This window comes from Sarcophilus harrisii, chromosome 6 (assembly GCF_902635505.1).
Source record: "Sarcophilus harrisii chromosome 6, mSarHar1.11, whole genome shotgun sequence".
NCBI classification, from domain to species: Eukaryota; Metazoa; Chordata; class Mammalia; order Dasyuromorphia; family Dasyuridae; genus Sarcophilus; species Sarcophilus harrisii.
Window position 1 is genome coordinate 72123606 of NC_045431.1, and position 20406 is coordinate 72144011.

At 34.8% G+C, this 20406-nt stretch overlaps 1 protein-coding gene across 2 annotated transcripts in view; it reads left to right on the forward strand.

Moving 5' to 3' along the window:
• The window catches only part of EDNRA (endothelin receptor type A), a 78740-nt gene extending 58616 nt beyond the window's left edge, over positions 1-20124 (forward strand). For both annotated transcript variants that reach the window (XM_003773153.4, XM_031943270.1), the window contains exons 5-8: positions 8860-9012; positions 14009-14142; positions 14817-14925; positions 17352-20124. In XM_003773153.4, coding sequence (XP_003773201.1) covers positions 8860-9012; positions 14009-14142; positions 14817-14925; positions 17352-17492 — 537 coding nt within the window. In that variant the 3' untranslated portion in view covers positions 17493-20124. The remainder of the gene's footprint in view (positions 1-8859; positions 9013-14008; positions 14143-14816; positions 14926-17351) is intronic.
• The last annotated feature ends 282 nt before the right edge of the window (positions 20125-20406 follow it).

Below are 20406 nucleotides of genomic sequence, written 5' to 3' on the forward strand. Positions count from 1 at the left end.
TGTGAAATGAGAAGGGGAAAGGAAGTTTCCAGATAATCTCTCAAGATATCCTTCAGTGCTAAGGCTAAAACCCAATGTTCTTTCAGGTCCACAAATAAGGTTATAAATTTCTGGGGAAAACTACATTATTCTATCACATTCTTTCTTACTAATTCGACAAAGTCTGTAAGGTTTGTATGTAAAAGACTCTATCTGTTACGATCACTTATAGACATTATGATATATACATCATAACAACATATGTCAACATAGACTTTTTTTTCTTATTCCAAATTTTTAAATATACCTGACTGCAAAAAAATAGACTTCATTCAAGCAAGGAGTTTAAGTACATTGGAAAGTTTGTTTAAAATACATGTTCTCTCTAAAAACAAGTTTCATATGGAATTAAGAAGGGAAACCAAAGAGATAAATATTTTTAAATCAGTATTATTTACTGCTTTGATGTAAGCTTCCTGCTATTTAGATTTGAAAATTTAATCATTTGCAGAGAGTCAAGTTATATTTCCATATCTTAGAAAGTTCTCAAAATTAGTGGCTTTATAGGTGATTGATTATCCAGTTTGTAAATTTTCTTTAAAGTCAAAATGCAGTTCCCAGGGATTGCTAAACTTGATTTCCTAAAACTTAAAATTTTCCATTTCTCAACTAATTTTCATGCCAAATCTTTTTGCTTCTTTAAAGGACATATGATTTCATTAGTCTGAGCACTCTTTTTACCATTAAAAATTATACTCTCTCCATACAAGGGTTTAACAACCAATTCCCTGGGGAGAAAATGTGTCACATGCTTTTAGGTTTAATCTGCATTACTAACATTTTTTCCATCACTTTTTAAAGTCAATACAACCATTAAAAATTAAACTCTGATTTGTAGCACAAATTGATTTTCAAGGTATACCTCTTCACAAAGAAAAATTTAGCACTTTCTTGAGCTAGCTCAAGAATACTACTGCCTCTATACCTTAAGTAGATGGCCTTCAAGAGGTCCAATGGCCAAAAAAATTCATCACCTAATACCCAACATTCTGGCGATAAATAAATGAGGTACATATGGTCCCCAAAAGGTAAAAAGTTGAAAGTTACTTCTGGTCAATGTGAGCAAATAACCTGAAAATTTTAGTTCAAAAATTCTATACTAGAGTGGCCATGGTAATGCAAACTTTCTCTTTATTCTCTGTAAAAATCAATGAGAATAGAGAACTCAGATTATAAGTGAATAAAATTTACTACAGTGCAATATTAATTAATTGGGTAATACAATAATACTGAAAGTAAAGTAGTCCAAGTTGCCCAGGAAGACAGAAGCAAAAAGCCAATATTCATTTGCTTAGAAACTGATAAACCTAAGAAAATTGAATATAATTTAGAAATTGGGGACAATTCCATTGGAAGTCCCAGAGGAAACTGGCATTTCCTTCTTCAATGTTACTATGGTATTGCATTTAAAATATTGTAACTCAAAAGAAATTACCTGTGCCCATAGAAAAAAATAAGATGAGGTCACTTGAGAACATAAACATTGGTATGACTATAGTAGTTCAACCGGGAAGATGTGAGAAAGAAAAGTGAGACTGTAATATGTCTTCATTTAGGAGAATAAGTCGGAAGAAACATTTGCCTTGATGAGTTAAAATCCATTATGTCCATGTTACAAGAGCCCAAGGACTTAACAATTGATCCTGAGGATTATGCCCTTAAGAACTTACAAGGGAATGTGAGCATGATTTTGTGTCTAATTTATCTATTTATAGATTACTAGGGAGGGAAATTTGTATTCTTGATTTATTACTTTGGGGACACTTTCTATTTGAGTAATTATAAAGCCCATCCAATTATTTGACAGTTACTTAGGCTATGACCTCTTTGTGCCCACATAAATAATCAGATGAGAACATAATAAAACCCTTGTATATATTGTATTCATAAAAGTGATAGAAAATATTAAATTCATAGAAAACTTAGGAACATCTACTTTAGAAAATAATAAATGAGCAATTGAGACCTAGAGAGGTTAAGTGAATTGATCAGAATCACATAGCTAGAGAGAGGACTCTTCACAACTCAGGATTCTAGTCCCACCTAAGTCTGATTCCAAATCCAACAAGAAGACATTCATAGATGACATGGCAAAGTTGACCTTATGCAAATACTTTATTAAATGATATTCAGTAAGTATCATTGATGAGTTAGAGGAATTAATATTAATCTGCAAATACTTCTCAGCATTAATATCTTTTTAAAAATGAATCTTTTACTATGCTCAGTGTTTTTTCTCTTATACTTGCAAGAAAACTTAAAAGCAAACTTAATAACTGTACTCTAGAAGCTTCTATACAGCAATTCTATGTAGCTATTCAGAGGGACTGTTCTCCAAGAAACTTGTACTTAGAAAGAAAAAAAATGTTTCTTTCTCTCTGTTTTTCATGGAAACCAAGAGGAGGAACCTGCAACCAGTGGAGGAAAACAAATTCAACTCAAGAGCAGTATTTTCAGTCTGAATTTATATTTGAAAGATTCTCTGCCTTTGTTTTGTATAATGCAAATATTTCAGGATAGTTCCAAAATAGCATGTCAGAGCTCCCTTAGTAAGCTGAATTCTTCCTCAAGAAATGCTTTTGAAGAAAAAAAAAAAAAAAAAAGGAATCAGTACTAATGGTTTTTTTGCCAAAAAGTTCTTAAATTGAAATTGATCCTCAGGGTTGTCATAGTAACAAGAGATCAACATATAGTAATTACCTAATATGGACAAAATCACAGAATGTCAGTTGAAAAGGAGCAACAGGCCAACCAGTACAACTCAAACCTAAGTAAGGGATCCTCGCTATAATATATACCTAGCAATCAACCATCCATCCTTATTTGGGAGCTTCAAAGAAATCTGCTTTTTTGAGGTAGCTTATCTCATTTCTTAATAGCTCTAATTATAAGGGGAATTTTCCTTATATCAGGTTTTAATTCCCTTCTGTTGTTTCTAAGTCTGTCCTCTATGACTAGACAAAGCAAGTTGAATCCGTCTTCTATATTGCAGCCCTTTAATACTGGAAGACTTAAAGTCTTGACTTCTGCAGACTAACCATCCCCATTTCCTTCAACTGATTCTCATGTGTCATGAAATTGAGAGCATTCACCAGCCTGACTTCCCTCCTCTGAGCACTCACCAACTTACCAGTGGTCTTCCAAAAATGCCCAAAATTGAGTACTTTGAGCTAGATGTGGTCTGATGAGGATTGAACATGATAAGACTAACATTTTTGAATTCTATGAATCTCTTAATGCCAAAAAGTTGGCATTAGTCCTCTTGCCTTACCATATCACAAAGTTTAGAAAAGTCAAGGTCATTGCTGTCATGAAACTTAGACATTAATAGAAAAAAAAAAAAATGAACACATTGACTATCCTGGCTATCCCACTTTGGGACTTCTCTAATTGACTTCTCCACCCTGCCCAAGAAAACTCATTTTTGATATAACCTCATCATCCTGCAAGATGACATCAGTCTTGATGTTGCTTTGGTTATTGTTCAGTCATTTCTAACTCTTCATGACCTCATTTAGAGTTTTCTTGGCAAAGATCCTAGAAGTGGTCTGTCATTTCCTTCTCTCCAGCTCAACTTACAAATGCAAAAACTAAGAGATAAGTGACTTGTCCAGGATCATACAGTGTTTGAAGCCAGATTTGAATTCATGAAGATGAGTGCTTGTGACTCCAGGCAAAGCACTATCGGATGCAGCAGCCTCAATACCACAACTCTACACTATCTTCTGTCTTTCCAATTAGAGCATGGGGCAATGAACTCAGAATCTCCACTTACTTTGACACTCTCTTCAGATATCTCATTTCTCACCTAACTATATTATTTTGGAACTTCTCTGACTTCTCCATCATGCACCCTAGTTTGGTACCTCCCCCTACTTTTTAGCTTCTTTTTTGTGAACTGACTTCCCCCCATTAGAATGTAAGCTTCTTGAAGGCAGGAAATATCTTTCTTTTTTTATATTTGAAAAATACGAATTTTTCAGGAATTATCACAGAACCTGGCATATAATACGTATTCAATAAATGCTTATTAATAGATTATGGTAACCATAATTTGCAACATACATTTCAATTAACATAAGTAGCTTAGAGAGAAATTCTCAGGAATGAAGTCCTACCTCTCAGAGGGAAGGGAAAATGTCATTGAGCAGTCACATGTTAAATAGGCTTAAAGGATATTCAGAAATGACTGATATAAAAACAAAAGGCACCAATGAAACTTTTATTTTTAAAAAAATTGAGACTTCTAAGTGAATAGAAATCAACTATCAATAGATTTAGAAGGAAAGGAAAGGCATCCTAGACACAGGGAACAGTCCAAATAAAGGGACAGCCGCAGGATAATGTAATGTGTCTTCAGTGAAAGCAAAATGGAGCCCAATTTAGCTGGAGCATAAAATGGATCATGGTGAGTAATAAGAAATGTCTCAAACTCTTTGAACTCATTGTCATGTTGACACAGGAGTTTGAAATTTATTCAGAAGGTGATAGGGAGCTACTAAGGATTATAGAGCATGAAAGTATCATGATAGAGTTCAACTTCAGCTATTATAATCAGGATTCAAATTCCAAGATGCCATAGAAATGGGAGAACAAGTCTGTGATATGGTAGGAGAAATTAGTCTCTAAGGATTGGCTATCAGCCTGTGGCCCTACCACAATCAAGTGGAGTCTCAAGACTGATGAAATCTTGTAGAATGATGAGATTATCCTAAACAGTCATGAGAGTCCGATTACAATTTCCTACAATATAAACATCTCTCTTTTTTTCATTCTCTTTTCCCCCTTCTTTTTTCTCTAAGTTCTCCCCCCCTTATAATGTATCTGGTATTATATGTTAAGTGCTGGGTGCCATATTTTAGAAAGGACATGAATAATAAGTTGGAATGTGATCAGAGAATTTTAACCATTATGGTGAGATCATGCCATATGAGCATCAGTTGAAGAAACTGGGGATTTTTAGACTTCAGAAGACCAGTGGAAAAAGCATTTTTGCTGTTTTCAAGTAAAGGCCTAGCATATTGAAGAATAAAGAGACTTTTCCCTGTTTGGCTCCAGTGGGCAAAAGTGATGAAAGTTGCTAGGTGGCAAAGTTAGGTTTGATAGAAGGGAAATTTCCTGAATAGAATCAATGCTATTACTAAATAGGATTCCTCAAGGAATAGTGGGTCTCTGTTTTCAGAAAAAATATATATTAAAGTGTTTAAATAAGTTTTCATTAATGCTTTTTGCTTTTACGTCATAGGCATTTCTATCCTCCTCCCCACCCCAGTTCTCTCCTGTAATGGAGAAAAACAGTTCTGTAAAACCAACTGACACACCAATTGTGTCATTTAGTCCACAAGCATTTATTAATCACCTACTGTATTCCAAGAATTGTGCTATTTCCTAGGGATAAAAAGAAAAGAAAAAACATGATTCAAGGAATTCAAATTCAATCAATAAATTAGATCCCAGCTTGCTAAACTTTGGTTTGGGTCACAAAATTATGATTTACTATTACTACACTTATATGGCCAGAATCATATAAAAATATCAGTCAAAAAGAAGCTGCAAGGGGAAAAAATTTAAGAAGCCCTTCTTGAGGGTAGAGTCTATCTTTGGCCCTTTTTGTGTCTACCATACTTAGCACAGTGCCTAGCATATTATAGGAATTTAATAAATCTTTATTGATTGATTAGTTTATTGATTGAAAAGTCTGGATGACCACTTGAGTATGTTTTAAAGGGGATTTGTTTAGGGTTGGTTTGGACTAGCTGGCTTCTGAGATTCCTTCCAATTCTGAGATTCTGTGAATTTTATTTATAACCTCAGAATAATCCTTTTTTTCTCATCTCTTTCTCATTTATTTACCTTCTTCCCTACCAACAAGTTAGGCTTGCCATTCCCTACCCTTCCCCTGCTCCCCCACTCTATTTTTTTAAATTTAACAGCATTTTATTTTTTTCAATTCCATTTAAAGATAATTTTCAACATTCATTTTTGTAAGATTCTGAATTCCAAATTTTTTTCTTTCTCCTTCCCTTACTTCCCTCCTCCCCAAGACAGCAAACAATCTGATATAGGTTATACATATATAATAATTTTAAACATATTTTCACTTTAGTCTTGTCAAAGAATAATTAAAAGGGGAAAACCACGAGAAAGAAAAAAACAACAACAAAAAAAAGAAAAAATAGTATGTTTCGATTTGCATTCAGCCTCCACAATTCATTCTCTACAAAGATAAAAGAATATATATGGAAAAATAAAAGATATCATCAAAGAAATCCATGAATGAAAAAGATGGGCTACTTGCACAAGAAGGAGGAGGCTTAGCTGATGGTTCCTTTGGTTGTTCATTCACTCACTACAATGGTATCCTCATGTTGTTGAGAGAACAAAAGTGCCCTCAGCATATTGGGCAGATTTCCTTAGAGTGAATTTACAGAGGCTATAGGCTAGAGAAGCACAGAATGGATACACATTGGGTGGATTATGATCTGCAAAATCTGAGAAAATGCCAACATCAATGAAATCATAGATTTATCGGATTCCAAAGGAAAGGAGACCCTTTCTGCAATCCATGTTTTAGAAGACAAAATTTAAATTTGGCAGAAATCCTTTGTGGCTGAAATACTCTACTTTAGCATTGCTTTTCTTCAATTGACTTTACTGTTGTGATGATGTCCTACCATTCTCTCCTTCCACAAGTGATCTTGTGTTTATTCATCTCTTGACTTGTTTTTATTGCTTAAGAGAATAAAAGAGGGGGGGGAAATGGTTTTGAATGGACATTATTGACTTAGTTCAATGTCTTACACAAAGAAGGAATCCAGTCAGTTTTTGCTCATAGCATCATAGGATCACAAAGTTGAAAAGAATCTTAAGAGGCATAAAGTCTAATTCCATTTTACAGATAAAGAAACTGAGAGATTGAAATGGCCTGTCTATGGTTACCTCAGAACTAATTGGTAAAAAGAAATTTAGACCCCAAGTTTTCTCACTCTTTCCATTATATCCCACTGCTGAAATGATGTAGAATAAAATACTTCCAAGAAAACATTTACATAAATAGCTTAAAATAAGTCAACTTCTTTGTAATTTTGTGTCACATTTTTATTACTCTGTAGCCATTAATAGAAATACTGTAAATACTGCCCAGTGGAGCTCTCATTGTTTGTATTATAATCAGAAATTACCTAAGTCTTCATAGACTAGTCCCATCATTTTTTACTGTGGGAACTGAGGTTACAGTGTGGGGTATGTCCTTGCTAAGTAAACAATCTGAAAGGAAATGATGGGAAAGAAGGGGTTTCTTCCCTTCTCAGATTAATCATTTGGAGGCAGGAAGTCTTTGAGTGTAGTGTTTCAATCTCCATCTTTGTGGAAAATCAAAATTTTCATTTTTAAAAAGAAATAGTTCAGAACAATCCTTTGGGTAACTAATATGAGCTCTTCTCAAACCCAGTAGGAAAGTTAAGCTCAGTGTCTCTTTAGAGATGATATTCTCTTCAAATGACTTCCAGGTGGTAAGCATTAAAAAAAAAAAAAAAAAAAAAAGAGTGGAAAAGAAGTTATTGATGGCTCTAATTTTCCAACAGTGAGGTCACATAGCATGCATACCAGGCAAGGGGTTAACTGCCTATGAAACCAAAGTACTCTGATCCACCATTCATCAGCTCCACATAGGCCATTAAGAATTTTTCCACCCAGGGGACAAAGGCAAACCAGCATCAATAAAATTTACTAGGAATTAAGTAAGTGACTCCTATTAGTAAGTACTTGTTAGGACCGGGAAATACAAAAACCAAAACAAAACAGGCCCTGACTTCAAAGAGGTTATGCTCCATTGTAGTTGTGAATGAGTGGAAGAAATAACTATTGACATTTATTTATTGCTTTAATGTTTGTTAAACACTTTACTTACATCTTAAAATTTGAACTTCATAATAACTTTCTGAGGTAACTTTCCCCGTAACTTTCTCCATTTTAGAGATGAGAAACCTGAAACTTAGACAAGTAAAGTCATTTGCCAGTGGTCACATGGTTAATAAGAGTCATACTTAGGATCTGAACCTAAGCATTTTATCTACTCTATCATACTGCCACTTAGCATGATAGCTGGTATTTAGAAAGCACTTTAAGTGCTTACAATATGCTACATAACATAACTATGACTGCGTGTTTCAAAATACAGATTAATTTTCACCAAAGAGGAGTCTTTATCCAGTAGTATTCAATTGAAACCAACTTTTTTTAAAAAATTTAAAGCATTTTCTTAAAAATCTATGATTTCATCCATGGGGTACTACCACAATTGGGGTAAATTACAGTCCTTTCACATTTCTTGAATTACTGTGGCTAAAAAGAAAGAAAAATTTGATCACTTGTGGTGGCTAATCCTCGAGTTTCTGTGGAGTTGGCAAGGCTGGTCCTTAAACAGCTCCCACTGTCTCAATCACTAGGACCCATATTTAAAGCCCTTCGAATCTGGGAGCATCTGCCAAAGTGCACATTCCATTTAGAGAACTTTCAAGAATTCAGGGTCACCTCTGTAGCACAGTAGAACACTGGTATATGTTTGATTTAAAATTCTACATTTTTTGTGAGCTGGTAAAAAAAAAAAAGAGTAAGATAATTTTCTGAATTTTTTACTTTATAATTGACTTTCTGCTCTTTGTCATCACCCAATTATTATAACCAGCGCAGAGATACAAACCTTTCTCTATGTATATAAGAATCTTGCTGCTGCAGCCTTGTTATTAACATACTTCAGGGATACTTTGCACTTAATTTGCATGATTATCTCCTCTTTTTTTTCCCCTCTTCTATTTACAGTTTTACCGAGATGCAAAAGATTGGTGGCTCTTCGGTTTCTATTTCTGTGTGCCGTTAGCATGTACTGCCATATTTTATACCCTAATGACTTGTGAGATGCTCAACAGAAGAAATGGCAGTTTAAGAATTGCACTCAGCGAGCACCTTAAGCAGGTAATAATCATGGTAATGATTTGCATTTATACAGTATAGTACAGTACAAATGTCATCCTATTTGAGGTAAACAGAAAAGAAAAGCAAAAGCTCAGCAGTGGAGTTTCTTTTTGAGCAGAATGCTTTGAAATACTTCATAGTCCAAATAAAATTGTGGATGTAGTAAACAACTAATCTTATGATCTCAAAACCCAAATTACAAGTACCCTTTGTACAAATGTAGAATGGGACCTAATACAGTATGATCTAAGAAAAGAACAACTTAATCATATAATAAGAGAGAGAAAATCAATGGGCAGCCTACAAGGATATCTACAAAGTGTAAGGAAGCTGTTAGAGGGCTTCCATCCATGTTGGTGATCCCCTTTGGTGAATTTGTGATAAGATATGGTAGCAGGTCCTTGCATAATTCTTTATTGTTTTAAAAGCATTTTCACATATTGTATATCATCAGCACTGAACTTGGCGTTAAGAGACTCCTGGGTCAAAATCCCAGTCCCAACATAAACTGTGATCCCAGAGTGAAAAAAAAAAAAAAAAAGGCATCATAATGACAGCACTGGATTCTGAATCATAGACCAGGAATTTATGGGTAGGATCTGCCACTTGATACCCATGAGAATTTTGTCAGGGTACTTAACTCATTGATGGACCTCATTTCCCTCATTTATAAAATGAGGGATTTGGACTGTTAGTGACACTGGCCTCTTTGCTGTCTCATCAACAAGACACTTCATTTCCCAATTCTGGGCATTTTTACTGACTGTCCCCTAAGCATGGAATGTATTTCCTCTTCATCACCTCATGAGTACCCTAGATTCCTTCAAGTCCCAGTTAAAAATCCATCTTCTAAAGACAGCCTAAAGACTAAAGAAAAAAAATTCTAGTGTCTTCCTTCAATAATTTTTTATTTATCACAGATACACATATGTATATAGTTATTCATAATGTCTGCCCTATTAGATTGTGAGCTCCTTAAAGGAAGAAGTGTCTTCTGCTTTTCTTTGTGTTTCTAATGCTTAGTACAGTGCCTGGCATGTTGTAGGCACTTAATAAATGCTTACTGACTGAATAGCTCTAAATTTCTCCTCTTAAGTTACAAATTATTTAATCTCTTACAGCCTTCATTATAAAATAAAGAAGACAATATTTCTACTACCATTCCCACCTTTCTCATAGGTTGCTACAAGAAAACTTTGTCAATTTTTGCTTTGCTTTGTAAACTTTTAAAGTACTATTATTTTTTGGTTTTTGTTCTTGATGGAAACTCCCATTCCCAATTAAGAAATCCCTTATACCATTATTGTTTGGCAACTCTTTCGCATCTTAGGGACTAAAGAGAGTTGCCTGGTATACCTCAGTATGAGAGATTAAGTGAATTGACATGCATCATCCAGTCAGTATGTGTCCCACATCTAAAAGCTTGTAAATGTGATTATTTCTTTAACATTGTATAGAAAACATGAGAACTTTTCTTTTTACAATTAACACATATTTTATTTTCTTCCCCAGTGAGGAAGGAGACAGAAGAGAAACAAAACCTTTTTAAATCATGCATTTACCGTTCTCCATTTGGGCAGCTAAGTGGCTTAGAGGATAAAGTGCCTATCCTGAAGTCATCTTTCTTAGTTCAAGTCTGACCTCAGACTCACTTTAAAGTCATGTGACCCTAGGCAAGTCATTTAATCCTTTTTGCTTCAGTTTCCTTATCTGTAAAATGAACTGAAGAAGGAAATGGTAAATCAATCCAGTCTCTTAAACCCCAAATGGCATCTCAGCTGAACAATATTTTACAGGTGGGAAAACTGAAACCTAATGTCACACAGTGAGTTTTTGGTAGGTCAGGGAAAATAATACCATTTTGCAAATAAGAAAATTGATGTCCAGAGAGGATCAATGAATAATGCTTCTCACAAGCATTCTATAAATAAGTCATTGAATTGAATTGAGTGATTGGTCACATAGCTAGTAAGTGATCTATTGCATTCTAATTCTAGAACCCAACTCTTCATCTCTATTGACACCTAGCAAATACTCTGTTAATACCAATATGCCCACCCTTAGATAAAATGGCCCTTTTCAAAAGCAGCACAAATAAGAGCAAATAGGCCACACATAGGATCTTCTTTCTACAAAAAAGATACCTCTGTCCTATTGTGTTCTGCTTGAGACTACTGATTTTTTTTCATATTTCAGCTTAACTGGCAACTCAAGAAGATCAAATAAATACTGACTGGGTGGAGGGATAGCAACCCTGTCTTTACTGGCTCTTGGAAACCTTTTGTGTGGTTGTACTAGTCATGTGGTCTTATTATAGGTTTCACACACCTAATACTAGGTGGTTAGGGGCAAGGCAGTGTTACGCCTCCAATTCCCATTTCAATCAGTTTCCTCTTGATGTTGGCTAATCCCAGTTGCAGACAGACTGTATTTTACATGACTAGCTCAATTTCTAAATGTGCACACTCTTAGAAAATAAACACATTGTGGCCCAGTTAATAGCCAAAGAAAAATCATAACCTATGATTTTCCTAATCCAGTATAGACTTTGAAGTGCCAAGACCTTCAAAGCTAGTTCAATCTAACTGGCTCCTCTGCTTCATAAACTAGTAGCCCTTCTCTTCAATAATGAGAGGATCCAAATCAATTCCAATTGATCTTTAATGAACAGAACCAGCTGCACCCAGAGAAAGAATACTGGGAAATGAGTATGGATCACAACATAACATTTCCACTCTTTCTGTTACTGTTTACTTGCATTTTGGGGTTTTTTTCTTCTCAGGTTATTTTTACCTTCTTTCTAAATCCGATCTTTACAGTGCAACAAGATAACTGTATATAGATATATAGATATAGCTATAGATATGTATATATATTGTATTTGTATTTTTATTTAGCACTGTATTTGTATTGTAACATTTGTATTGTATTTAATTTATTTTTATATACTTTAACATATTTAACATGTATTGGACTACTTGCCATCTAGGGGAGGGAGTGAGGAGGAGGGGAAAAGTTGGAAGAGAAGTTTTTGCAAGGGTCAGTGTAAAAAAAATTGCCCATGCATATGTTTTGTATATAAAAAACTATAATAGAAAAAAATGTTTAAAGTGGAAAGGCAATCATATCCTTTAAAAAAAGAAAAAGGGGGAATAATTTTCAATATCTATTTTGATTCATATGATAAAAATAATCATCTCTACTTAATGAAGTGATTAAAGTCTTTTTAGTGAAGTAAAATAAATAAATAAAGTAATAGCCCTTTACCTAATATTTCAAATGGTTGCTGATTCTGGCTCTCAGTTTCCTCATCCATTAAAATGAACTATTAAACTAGATGGTCTGTGTGTATGGTACTGTCCTTTCAAGTACATGTTGATTATACTTATCCTGCAGCCCCAACTTCCTTTCAGACAACTCAAACTGGATTCCATTCCAAATGTCCAAAACTAAACTCATTATCTTTCCCTTTACAAGATCCCTACATTTTACCTTTCCTATTATAGAGGGAAACACTCTCCTCCCCATGACTCAGGTTCACCAAAGATTGATCTTCAGTTCCTTACTATATCATTCCTCCCATCTATTGCCAAAGCCTATCAATTTCACCTTCACAGTAGTTCTTAAATAACTCCCTTCTTTCCTCTGCCATTGCCACCATATGGAGATCCTCTATTACCTGCCCCACCAGGAATATCTTTTGCCTCTTTCCTTTTCCCCAGTCCTTAGCACAGTGCTTGGTCTTTATAAATGTTTATTGAGTATCTGACATTAAAAAAAAACAATAATAATAATTAGCATTGCTATAGCATGGTAAGCTTTGCATGACATTTTACATCCATTATATCATTTGAGGATCACAATAACCCACCTATGAGGTACTATTATCCCCATTTTAGGGATGATTGCCTTGCCCCAGTCACATCTGTGCATCTAGGTCTTTTCTGACTCCAATCCAGTGTTCTATCTATTACACTTCTCAGATTAGAGAAAATCATTTGATAACTAGATTTAGAACTAAAACAGCCCTTGAGAGGTTCTGCTCCAATTCTTTATTTTACAAATATGGAAGCTGAGAGCCAGAGAAGTTAAGTGACTTTCTTGGTCCAGGTCATCCAGAAATAGAATTCAAAACAAAACCCATTGACTCAAAACCCAGCATTCTGTTTACTGCATCATGTTGCCTAAAATCAACATAACCAAGAGCTCTGATTATGGGTTCTCAGACTGTGGGATCAGAAGAGGAGGTCACCCTTACTTCTTATCCCATGCATTGTACCTTCCCCCTCGGTGGTTAACATTCATTTATATCTGGCTGCAATCCTGGTTCACTTAGAGCTGCTTGTCAGCAGATAAAACAATCTTTTTACCTGGCATGCTGCCCCCAGCCAGAACTTTACACATCATATAACTTTGATTCATCTGCTCTTACTTCCCCTGAACCCCCATCTCATGTCCTTTTTTGCCACATTGCTGAAAGGCCACCACACACACACATACATACACACACACACACACACACACATATTACACCACTACAATGAAAAGTTCCTTAAAAGGAAGCTAATTGCTAAGTAAATGTAAAATTAGTCATGGTTACAGAGAACAGATAATGAAATATATACCTTCCTCCTTCCTATTGGCTGTGAGGTAGGGGACTATTAAAGCATAATATTAAATATATTGTCACACAATGTCTGCTTCAGACATTTTTGCTAATTATATTTCTTTGTCACAAGAGAATGAGAGCAGAGGATGCCATTGGCATTCTAGCCATTGGCAAGATAAGATAGGAATGATTGACATAAAAACAATTTTTCTTAAATTAACAAAAAGTTCAACTAGAATATTAACTGATAGATCCTTTAAGAAATTTCTGGAAGACTATTTATCTGACTCTTTCCAGGGATAGATCTTTCTCTCATGGCTATAATCACTTTTTAGTACAATTTATCTACAGCTAAATAATTTTCATTTGTATTTTTTTTCTCTTTAGCGCCGTGAAGTAGCAAAAACAGTCTTCTGTTTAGTTGTGATTTTTGCTCTTTGTTGGTTTCCTCTTCATCTGAGCCGAATCTTGAAGAAGACCGTGTACAATGAGAGGGATATGAACCGGTGTGAATTGCTTAGGTATTGTATTTGTCATTTATCTGTTTCCTCATTCAAAATAAACAAAATGAAGTTTAGACAAAAACTGATTCCCTAGAAGGAAATTAAGGCTTTCTCAACAGAATAAGACTCTTGTGAATATTCTGCACATTTTTTTTTAATCCTACATATCTTAATGGTGGTCTCTTTAAATGCCCCTAATGTTTAGCTGCCATTGTTTTCAGGGGGAACCTCCCTAAAGGAACTGTGCGTTTAAAGATGCAATGTACCCATCCTCTCACTTTATAAATTAGGAAACTGAATTAAAGAGAAGTTAAATATTTTTTCTCAAAAAGCTAACTAATAGAGTTGGGAATGTAGCCAAAATCTCTGACTCTTAAGTCTAGTTTCTTTCCACTATAATATAGTACCACTATAGTATAGAAAGAGATAAAAAGGGTAGTTTCTTCTCTCCGTATCTGTAGCTTTTCTGCTGTTATGTTTAAGGTTATATGTTAAGCCAAAAACAAAAAAAACTAAAACTACTTTATGAAACTGAGATTACCATCCTTAAGAGAAAAAAATAGTATACAGAAAAGATTTGTTGGAAATGGCTTCTAGGTGGGAAAAATGCTTACTTCAGGAATATGTTCTAGTTAGCATGTGAAAAAATAATGTATGTTCTAATTACTCCATTTTATTTTCTTTTGCTCTAGTTTCTTATTGCTTATGGATTACATCAGCATTAACTTGGCAACTATGAATTCATGTATAAACCCGATAGCGCTATATTTTGTCAGCAAAAAGTTTAAAAACTGTTTCCAGGTAAGAGCTCTTTAGGAGATGATTTTAAGAAAAATATAAATTAGATATAATAGCTACTATATATTACATTGTTATTATTGATTTAGTTATTAGCTACCAAATAATACTTTATGATTTGAAAAGCACTTCACAAATATTATCTCATTTTTTCCTCACAACAATCCTGGGAGGTAGTCATTATTATAATCCCCATTTTAAAACTGAGGAAACTAAGGAAGACAGAGATTAGGTGATTTATCCAGGACCACACTCCTAGTAAGTCTCTAAGATAGGATTTGAACTCAGGTCTTCCTGCCTTCAGATACAATGTTCTATATGTGATACTTAATGATCCAGAGTATAGAAGATATTACCAATATTAGCTTTAAAAGTAACTATCATATTCACTAGCTGGAAGAATTATAAAAAAATTAGATGAAATGATATTGAACACATCAAACATTTATTAAATCTCTATGGGCTGGGCACTGTGCTAAACCCTTAAAAAATAGTCCCTACTTTTTATGAGCTTATATTCTACTAGAAATGGAAGGAAGGATAGAGGAAGAATATACTAGGTACACAAATAAGTAAAGACAAACCACATATGATATAATATAAAGTAATCTCAAGAAGGAGAGTACTAATAACTGCTTGGATCAAGAGAAAGGCTTCTTTTAAGAGGTGATAAATGAACTTGGAAGACAACGTTTCTCTGAAGCATAAATGAGGAATGAATATATTCCAGAAAGGGATATATACTTTATTCAAAGTTATGGAGGCAGGAAAGTTTCAAATAAATGATACAGCACTTATACAGCCAGAAACTAGAAAGTAACTCCTCTAAAAATGATACCACAAACAACTACAATATGCTGGGCTAACATTAAAATGAAAGGTAATTTTTGTTGTCTGCCTGGTGATTACTGCATTAAAAGAAATCCTAAAATGCAAATATCAGGAAATGTAAAAGTCTTAAGTTAGTATGCAAGCTACAATCTTAACCTTCCAGAATTCTAAGTAGCCTATTACACCAGTTTTTATGATAACACAGTACATGTTGCTAGTATAATTTATTCAGGGAAGCCAGGTATGAATATTTATTGGTTCCTTGAACTGAAGAAATGTCATTAGAAGAGAAAATTTCCTTTAGCTCTCAAAACCATTCTTTTGAGCAAACCCAATTTATTACTTAACAGTAAATTCATTTAAGTGAATCACTGCAAATAGGTACACATATGTACAAACACATACATGCATGCATAAATATGCATGCACAAACACCATTAGATGATTTGCAGTTTATCTTAATTAAATTATTATGGTTTTAGTCTAAAAGTATGGTAATTAACAGAGCAGCCCAAAATATGGAATTTTACTTGTTGCTCCATCAGTTGAATCTTTGCAGTTGATGCCCAAATTTTTAAATATTTATAACAATCATAAAACTGTCCATTAAACCAGGAACATTAATGGCTAGACAAATGCTAATTAATTAATCTTTGGGAGACAGGGAGGCAGAAGACAGCCCACTTTGTTGATCTCTTGAGCTAAGGGACTTTTTATTCTTTTAAAATACTGTAAATGTTTTATTCATGTACATTTTCCCCTGAACTTTATTTCCCAATGACTCTGCCCAGGCTCCCCTAGTAGATCCTTCCTTGTAATGGAGTACTACAATTGCTGTCATTTGGTCATTTTAGTCAAGTTCAGAGCTTTGTGATCTCATTTGAGTTTTCTTGGCAAAGCTGCTGGAGTAATTTCCCTTTTCCTTCTCCAGCTTACTTTTTGGATGAAGAAACTGAGGCAAAAAAGGGAGTTAGTTTAAGGGAGTTTTCCCGACTCTGTCTGAAGCCAGATTTGAACTCAGGCAGAGTCTTATTGACTCCAGGTCCAGTACTCTATCCACTACTCCACCTAGCTGCCCTTAAAGTGCTACAATAAACCAAAACAAATCAACACAGTGAAGGTAGCTGTCAAGGTATATGGCTTACTTCATGACTCTAGTTCACTAATCTCTCCTCAGAGAGGGAGGTAATGTACCAAGAGCAATCCACTAATGGCTCAACTAACTACTACATTGGTTAGAGTTCAGCTGTACTGTTTTGTTTTTAAAAGCTACTTCATAAGCAAACAGCAGAGTCAAGCTAGCATCCTAACTTACCCAAAGAAGTAGAAAGCATACTTCTTGATTATATAACCAGCCTTCTCTTATTAGACTACATGGTCTTCCTTTGTTCTTTGAAGAATGGAAAAGATTAATCAGGAATGAGACAGGGTAACCACTGACACTGAAAGGACAGTTTTTATTTTATTGTTATTAAACACATATTTAATGTTTGAGTTAAACTCCTGTTATTCTTTAGTTGGTGGCAAAGGCCTTAGCTTTTTGATTCTTTTGATAAACTAAGAGAATTACATTTTTTAAATACTTTCCTTTTTTCCAGTCATGTCTGTGCTGTTGCTGCTACCAGTCGAAAAGTCTCATGACATCAGTACCAATGAATGGAACAAGCTTCCAGTGGAAAACCCATGAACAAAACCACCATAACACAGATAGGAGCAGCCACAAGGACAGCATAAACTGATGCCCAGAACACCAGCAAAGCATCAAGCTTTATGAAAAAAGAAAGACTGATTTCCACACATGTTTAGCCAGGAATTTTCTCATTCTTCCCTGCTCCTTCCCTTGAAAAATGCACTTGAGAATTGCCATCAAGTAACCTGGTTATGTCTTTTACATGCTGTGAAGCTGACTGCTTTCAGCTGACTTGACATTTTTCAGAGATGACGTTCAGTGGTGTTGGGGGGAACCTGGAAAGAACTCTCTTAGAGTTCTTAGCCCCTGAGGACACATCTGCTCCTTTTGCAGGAAGTGAAACTTCCCCAAATGTGACTGGCATACAGCGCACCTTCTGGCTGAGGTCTGCTGAGAAATGGCACCATGAAATGTTGGTGAGGGCCATAGGAAGAAGGACTGTGGTCAATATAGTGCATCCTCACCCTCTTGAGTGTTGAAATTTGTTTTTCTTAGAAAATACAGTATGGGTTTAAGCCACATTTGTTTTAAATGTCAGTCCACACCAGTATTCTTTTTTTTAATTACATATCTTAGTAGCATAGTCACAATCTTTTGCTCTTGTTCTACACATTTTGCTAAGAAAGAAGTAGATTTCATGAGCAGTCAGAAGGTAAGGTTCCTCTAAGCAATGATGAATCTATAAAAATGTATGTCTTAAAAGCAGCTTTAATTTTGGCACTTAAAACTCAAACTGAAAGCACCAGAAGGTATGATGATGTGCTAATAATAATAACTAACATTTACTTAGTGCTTTGAATTTTCAAAGTATCTTATGACAGGTGAATAGCCCTGGAAAGTAGCTACTACAAATGAAATCGTTCTCATTTTATAGATGAAGAAAACAAGGTTTAGAGAGAAGTGACTTGCTCAGATTTACAGAGCTAAGAAATATCAGAGGCAGGTTTTGAACCCATCTTCCTGCCTCTCAAGGCAGTGTTCTATTAGGCTGTAACTCTAAGTATTAGTCTAAAGACTAAAGAAATCTCTTGTGGGGAATTTTTAATGATCCTTTGTAAGCTAAAGGGTATACTGAAACACATAATAAATTCCCAAATCACATTTCAATTCCATAGGCATTTATTAAATGCTGGAGTTACTTTGGATTCAACAGATGTTTTCCATGAGCTTATTCTTATTTTTAGGATTATTTCTCCTACAAAATAAAGAGAATGTACTGAGAAGTAAAAGGCAAAGCACTTAAATAATTTCTGAAATTTTCAGCAACTTATCTAAGAGGAAATGCAAGAAAATATGAAATTCAAAGTCTAAACAAAGTATTCCATTTTCATAGAGTTTAAAAAAAAAAACCTAGTAGTTCAAGCTCTAGCAGTTCTTCTTTTGTTATGTCTGGATATATACTTTAAATTTCAGTAATTCTCAAAAACGGCACTAGTTCTTAGCCACCAAGTGTTTCATGTCTATTATTAGACATGGAACATTAAATATTCTAAATTTCAGTGCCTCCTCTCGGCCACAGAAAACTGCTAGGAGATTATGGGGTTTACCATGCCAGATAGAAATGAAATCCTAAATGCCAATCTGGACTTCTTCATGTCCCAGGTCCAAAGCACAAGCCTTCTTCCCATTAACCTACTCACAAGGTCACCATTTCAAAGTGCCTCCAGTGGCTTATCCTGGGCAACTTCCCAGATGTTTACAGTCTGTGCACAGCAGAAAGCCTTCAAGTGTACATAGAAACACCATTTGTAAATTTCTTTGCAGATTTTTTTGATATTATATGTCCATGATGTGTCTTTGTGTGTGTGTATATATATATATACTTAATTGTGCATATAATATATGCAGTTGTGTACCAAATCATAACCTAATAGTATTGTTCAAGACTAGTGCCCCCAGTGGACCCTGAACAAAACCTTTGGGGACATTTAACCTGGATGATTAATTTTACTTCAGAAGCCTCTATTTCCCAAAATTAGTGACCACAGTTGTCATTCCAAAGAGAAGACCAATACACTGAATAAATGACTGGCAGGAGTGTATGAGATCAATGCAATAAGATGATATCTTTTTTTTAAACTAGTTTTTTGATGAAGTAACATATTGGATTGTGTCATCTCCTGTGCTACAGTGATAGGAATATATTACTTTATAATATCTGCTACCATCCCCTCTATCCAGTGCCGAGAGGCAACTCTATGTTATGGATAGAGGGAAAGTCTTGGTTCAGGTATTGCCTCTAGTACGTCATGGTTGTGTGACCAAGTCACTTATCCTCTTAGTGCCCAGGAAATTCTCTATAATTATATATTACAGACTAATTGACACGATTTACAATAGTAAAGGGAGTTTCCGAACAGAGATTTTCCTGTCCTGATGTCATCTCGATCAGAAAAAAAATGGACAATAAATTCATGAGGATGCTAAGTAGTGCTAGAAGATGGTGCCAAGAATCCTGTTTTGCTAACACAGAGCTAAGCTCATTTATGGTGCTGCATTTAGACACAATTCCAGACACAACCCTACCTAAAAACTTATCCTAGGTTTTGTCATTAAAGCTGAGAGGCTAGAAAACTCTGCTTATTCAACTATTACCCTGCCACATTCCCTTCATTTATTGGTACAGCACATGAAAGGACATATGCCTATAACATAAGCTAAAGTATTACAAGAATTTTGTTTAGACAATCATAATTGTAAAAAAAAAATACATGGTTTCTTGCATATGGATGAAATGTATTTTATAAATCCAGAACGTCATACATTTCTGGCATCAAATAGTAACTGCATGAGCTTTAATATGTGGGTTGTCGATAAGCTTTGTAGAAAATAACCATGCTTTTGAGGAAGCTAATTTCCACAGTATTTATCATATCTGTACAGCAAGATGACTCCCTATAGAAATGAGCCAGATGCCAAGGTCCCATAATGGAAGTGGCCCAGAAATGTAAAATAAAGAAAAT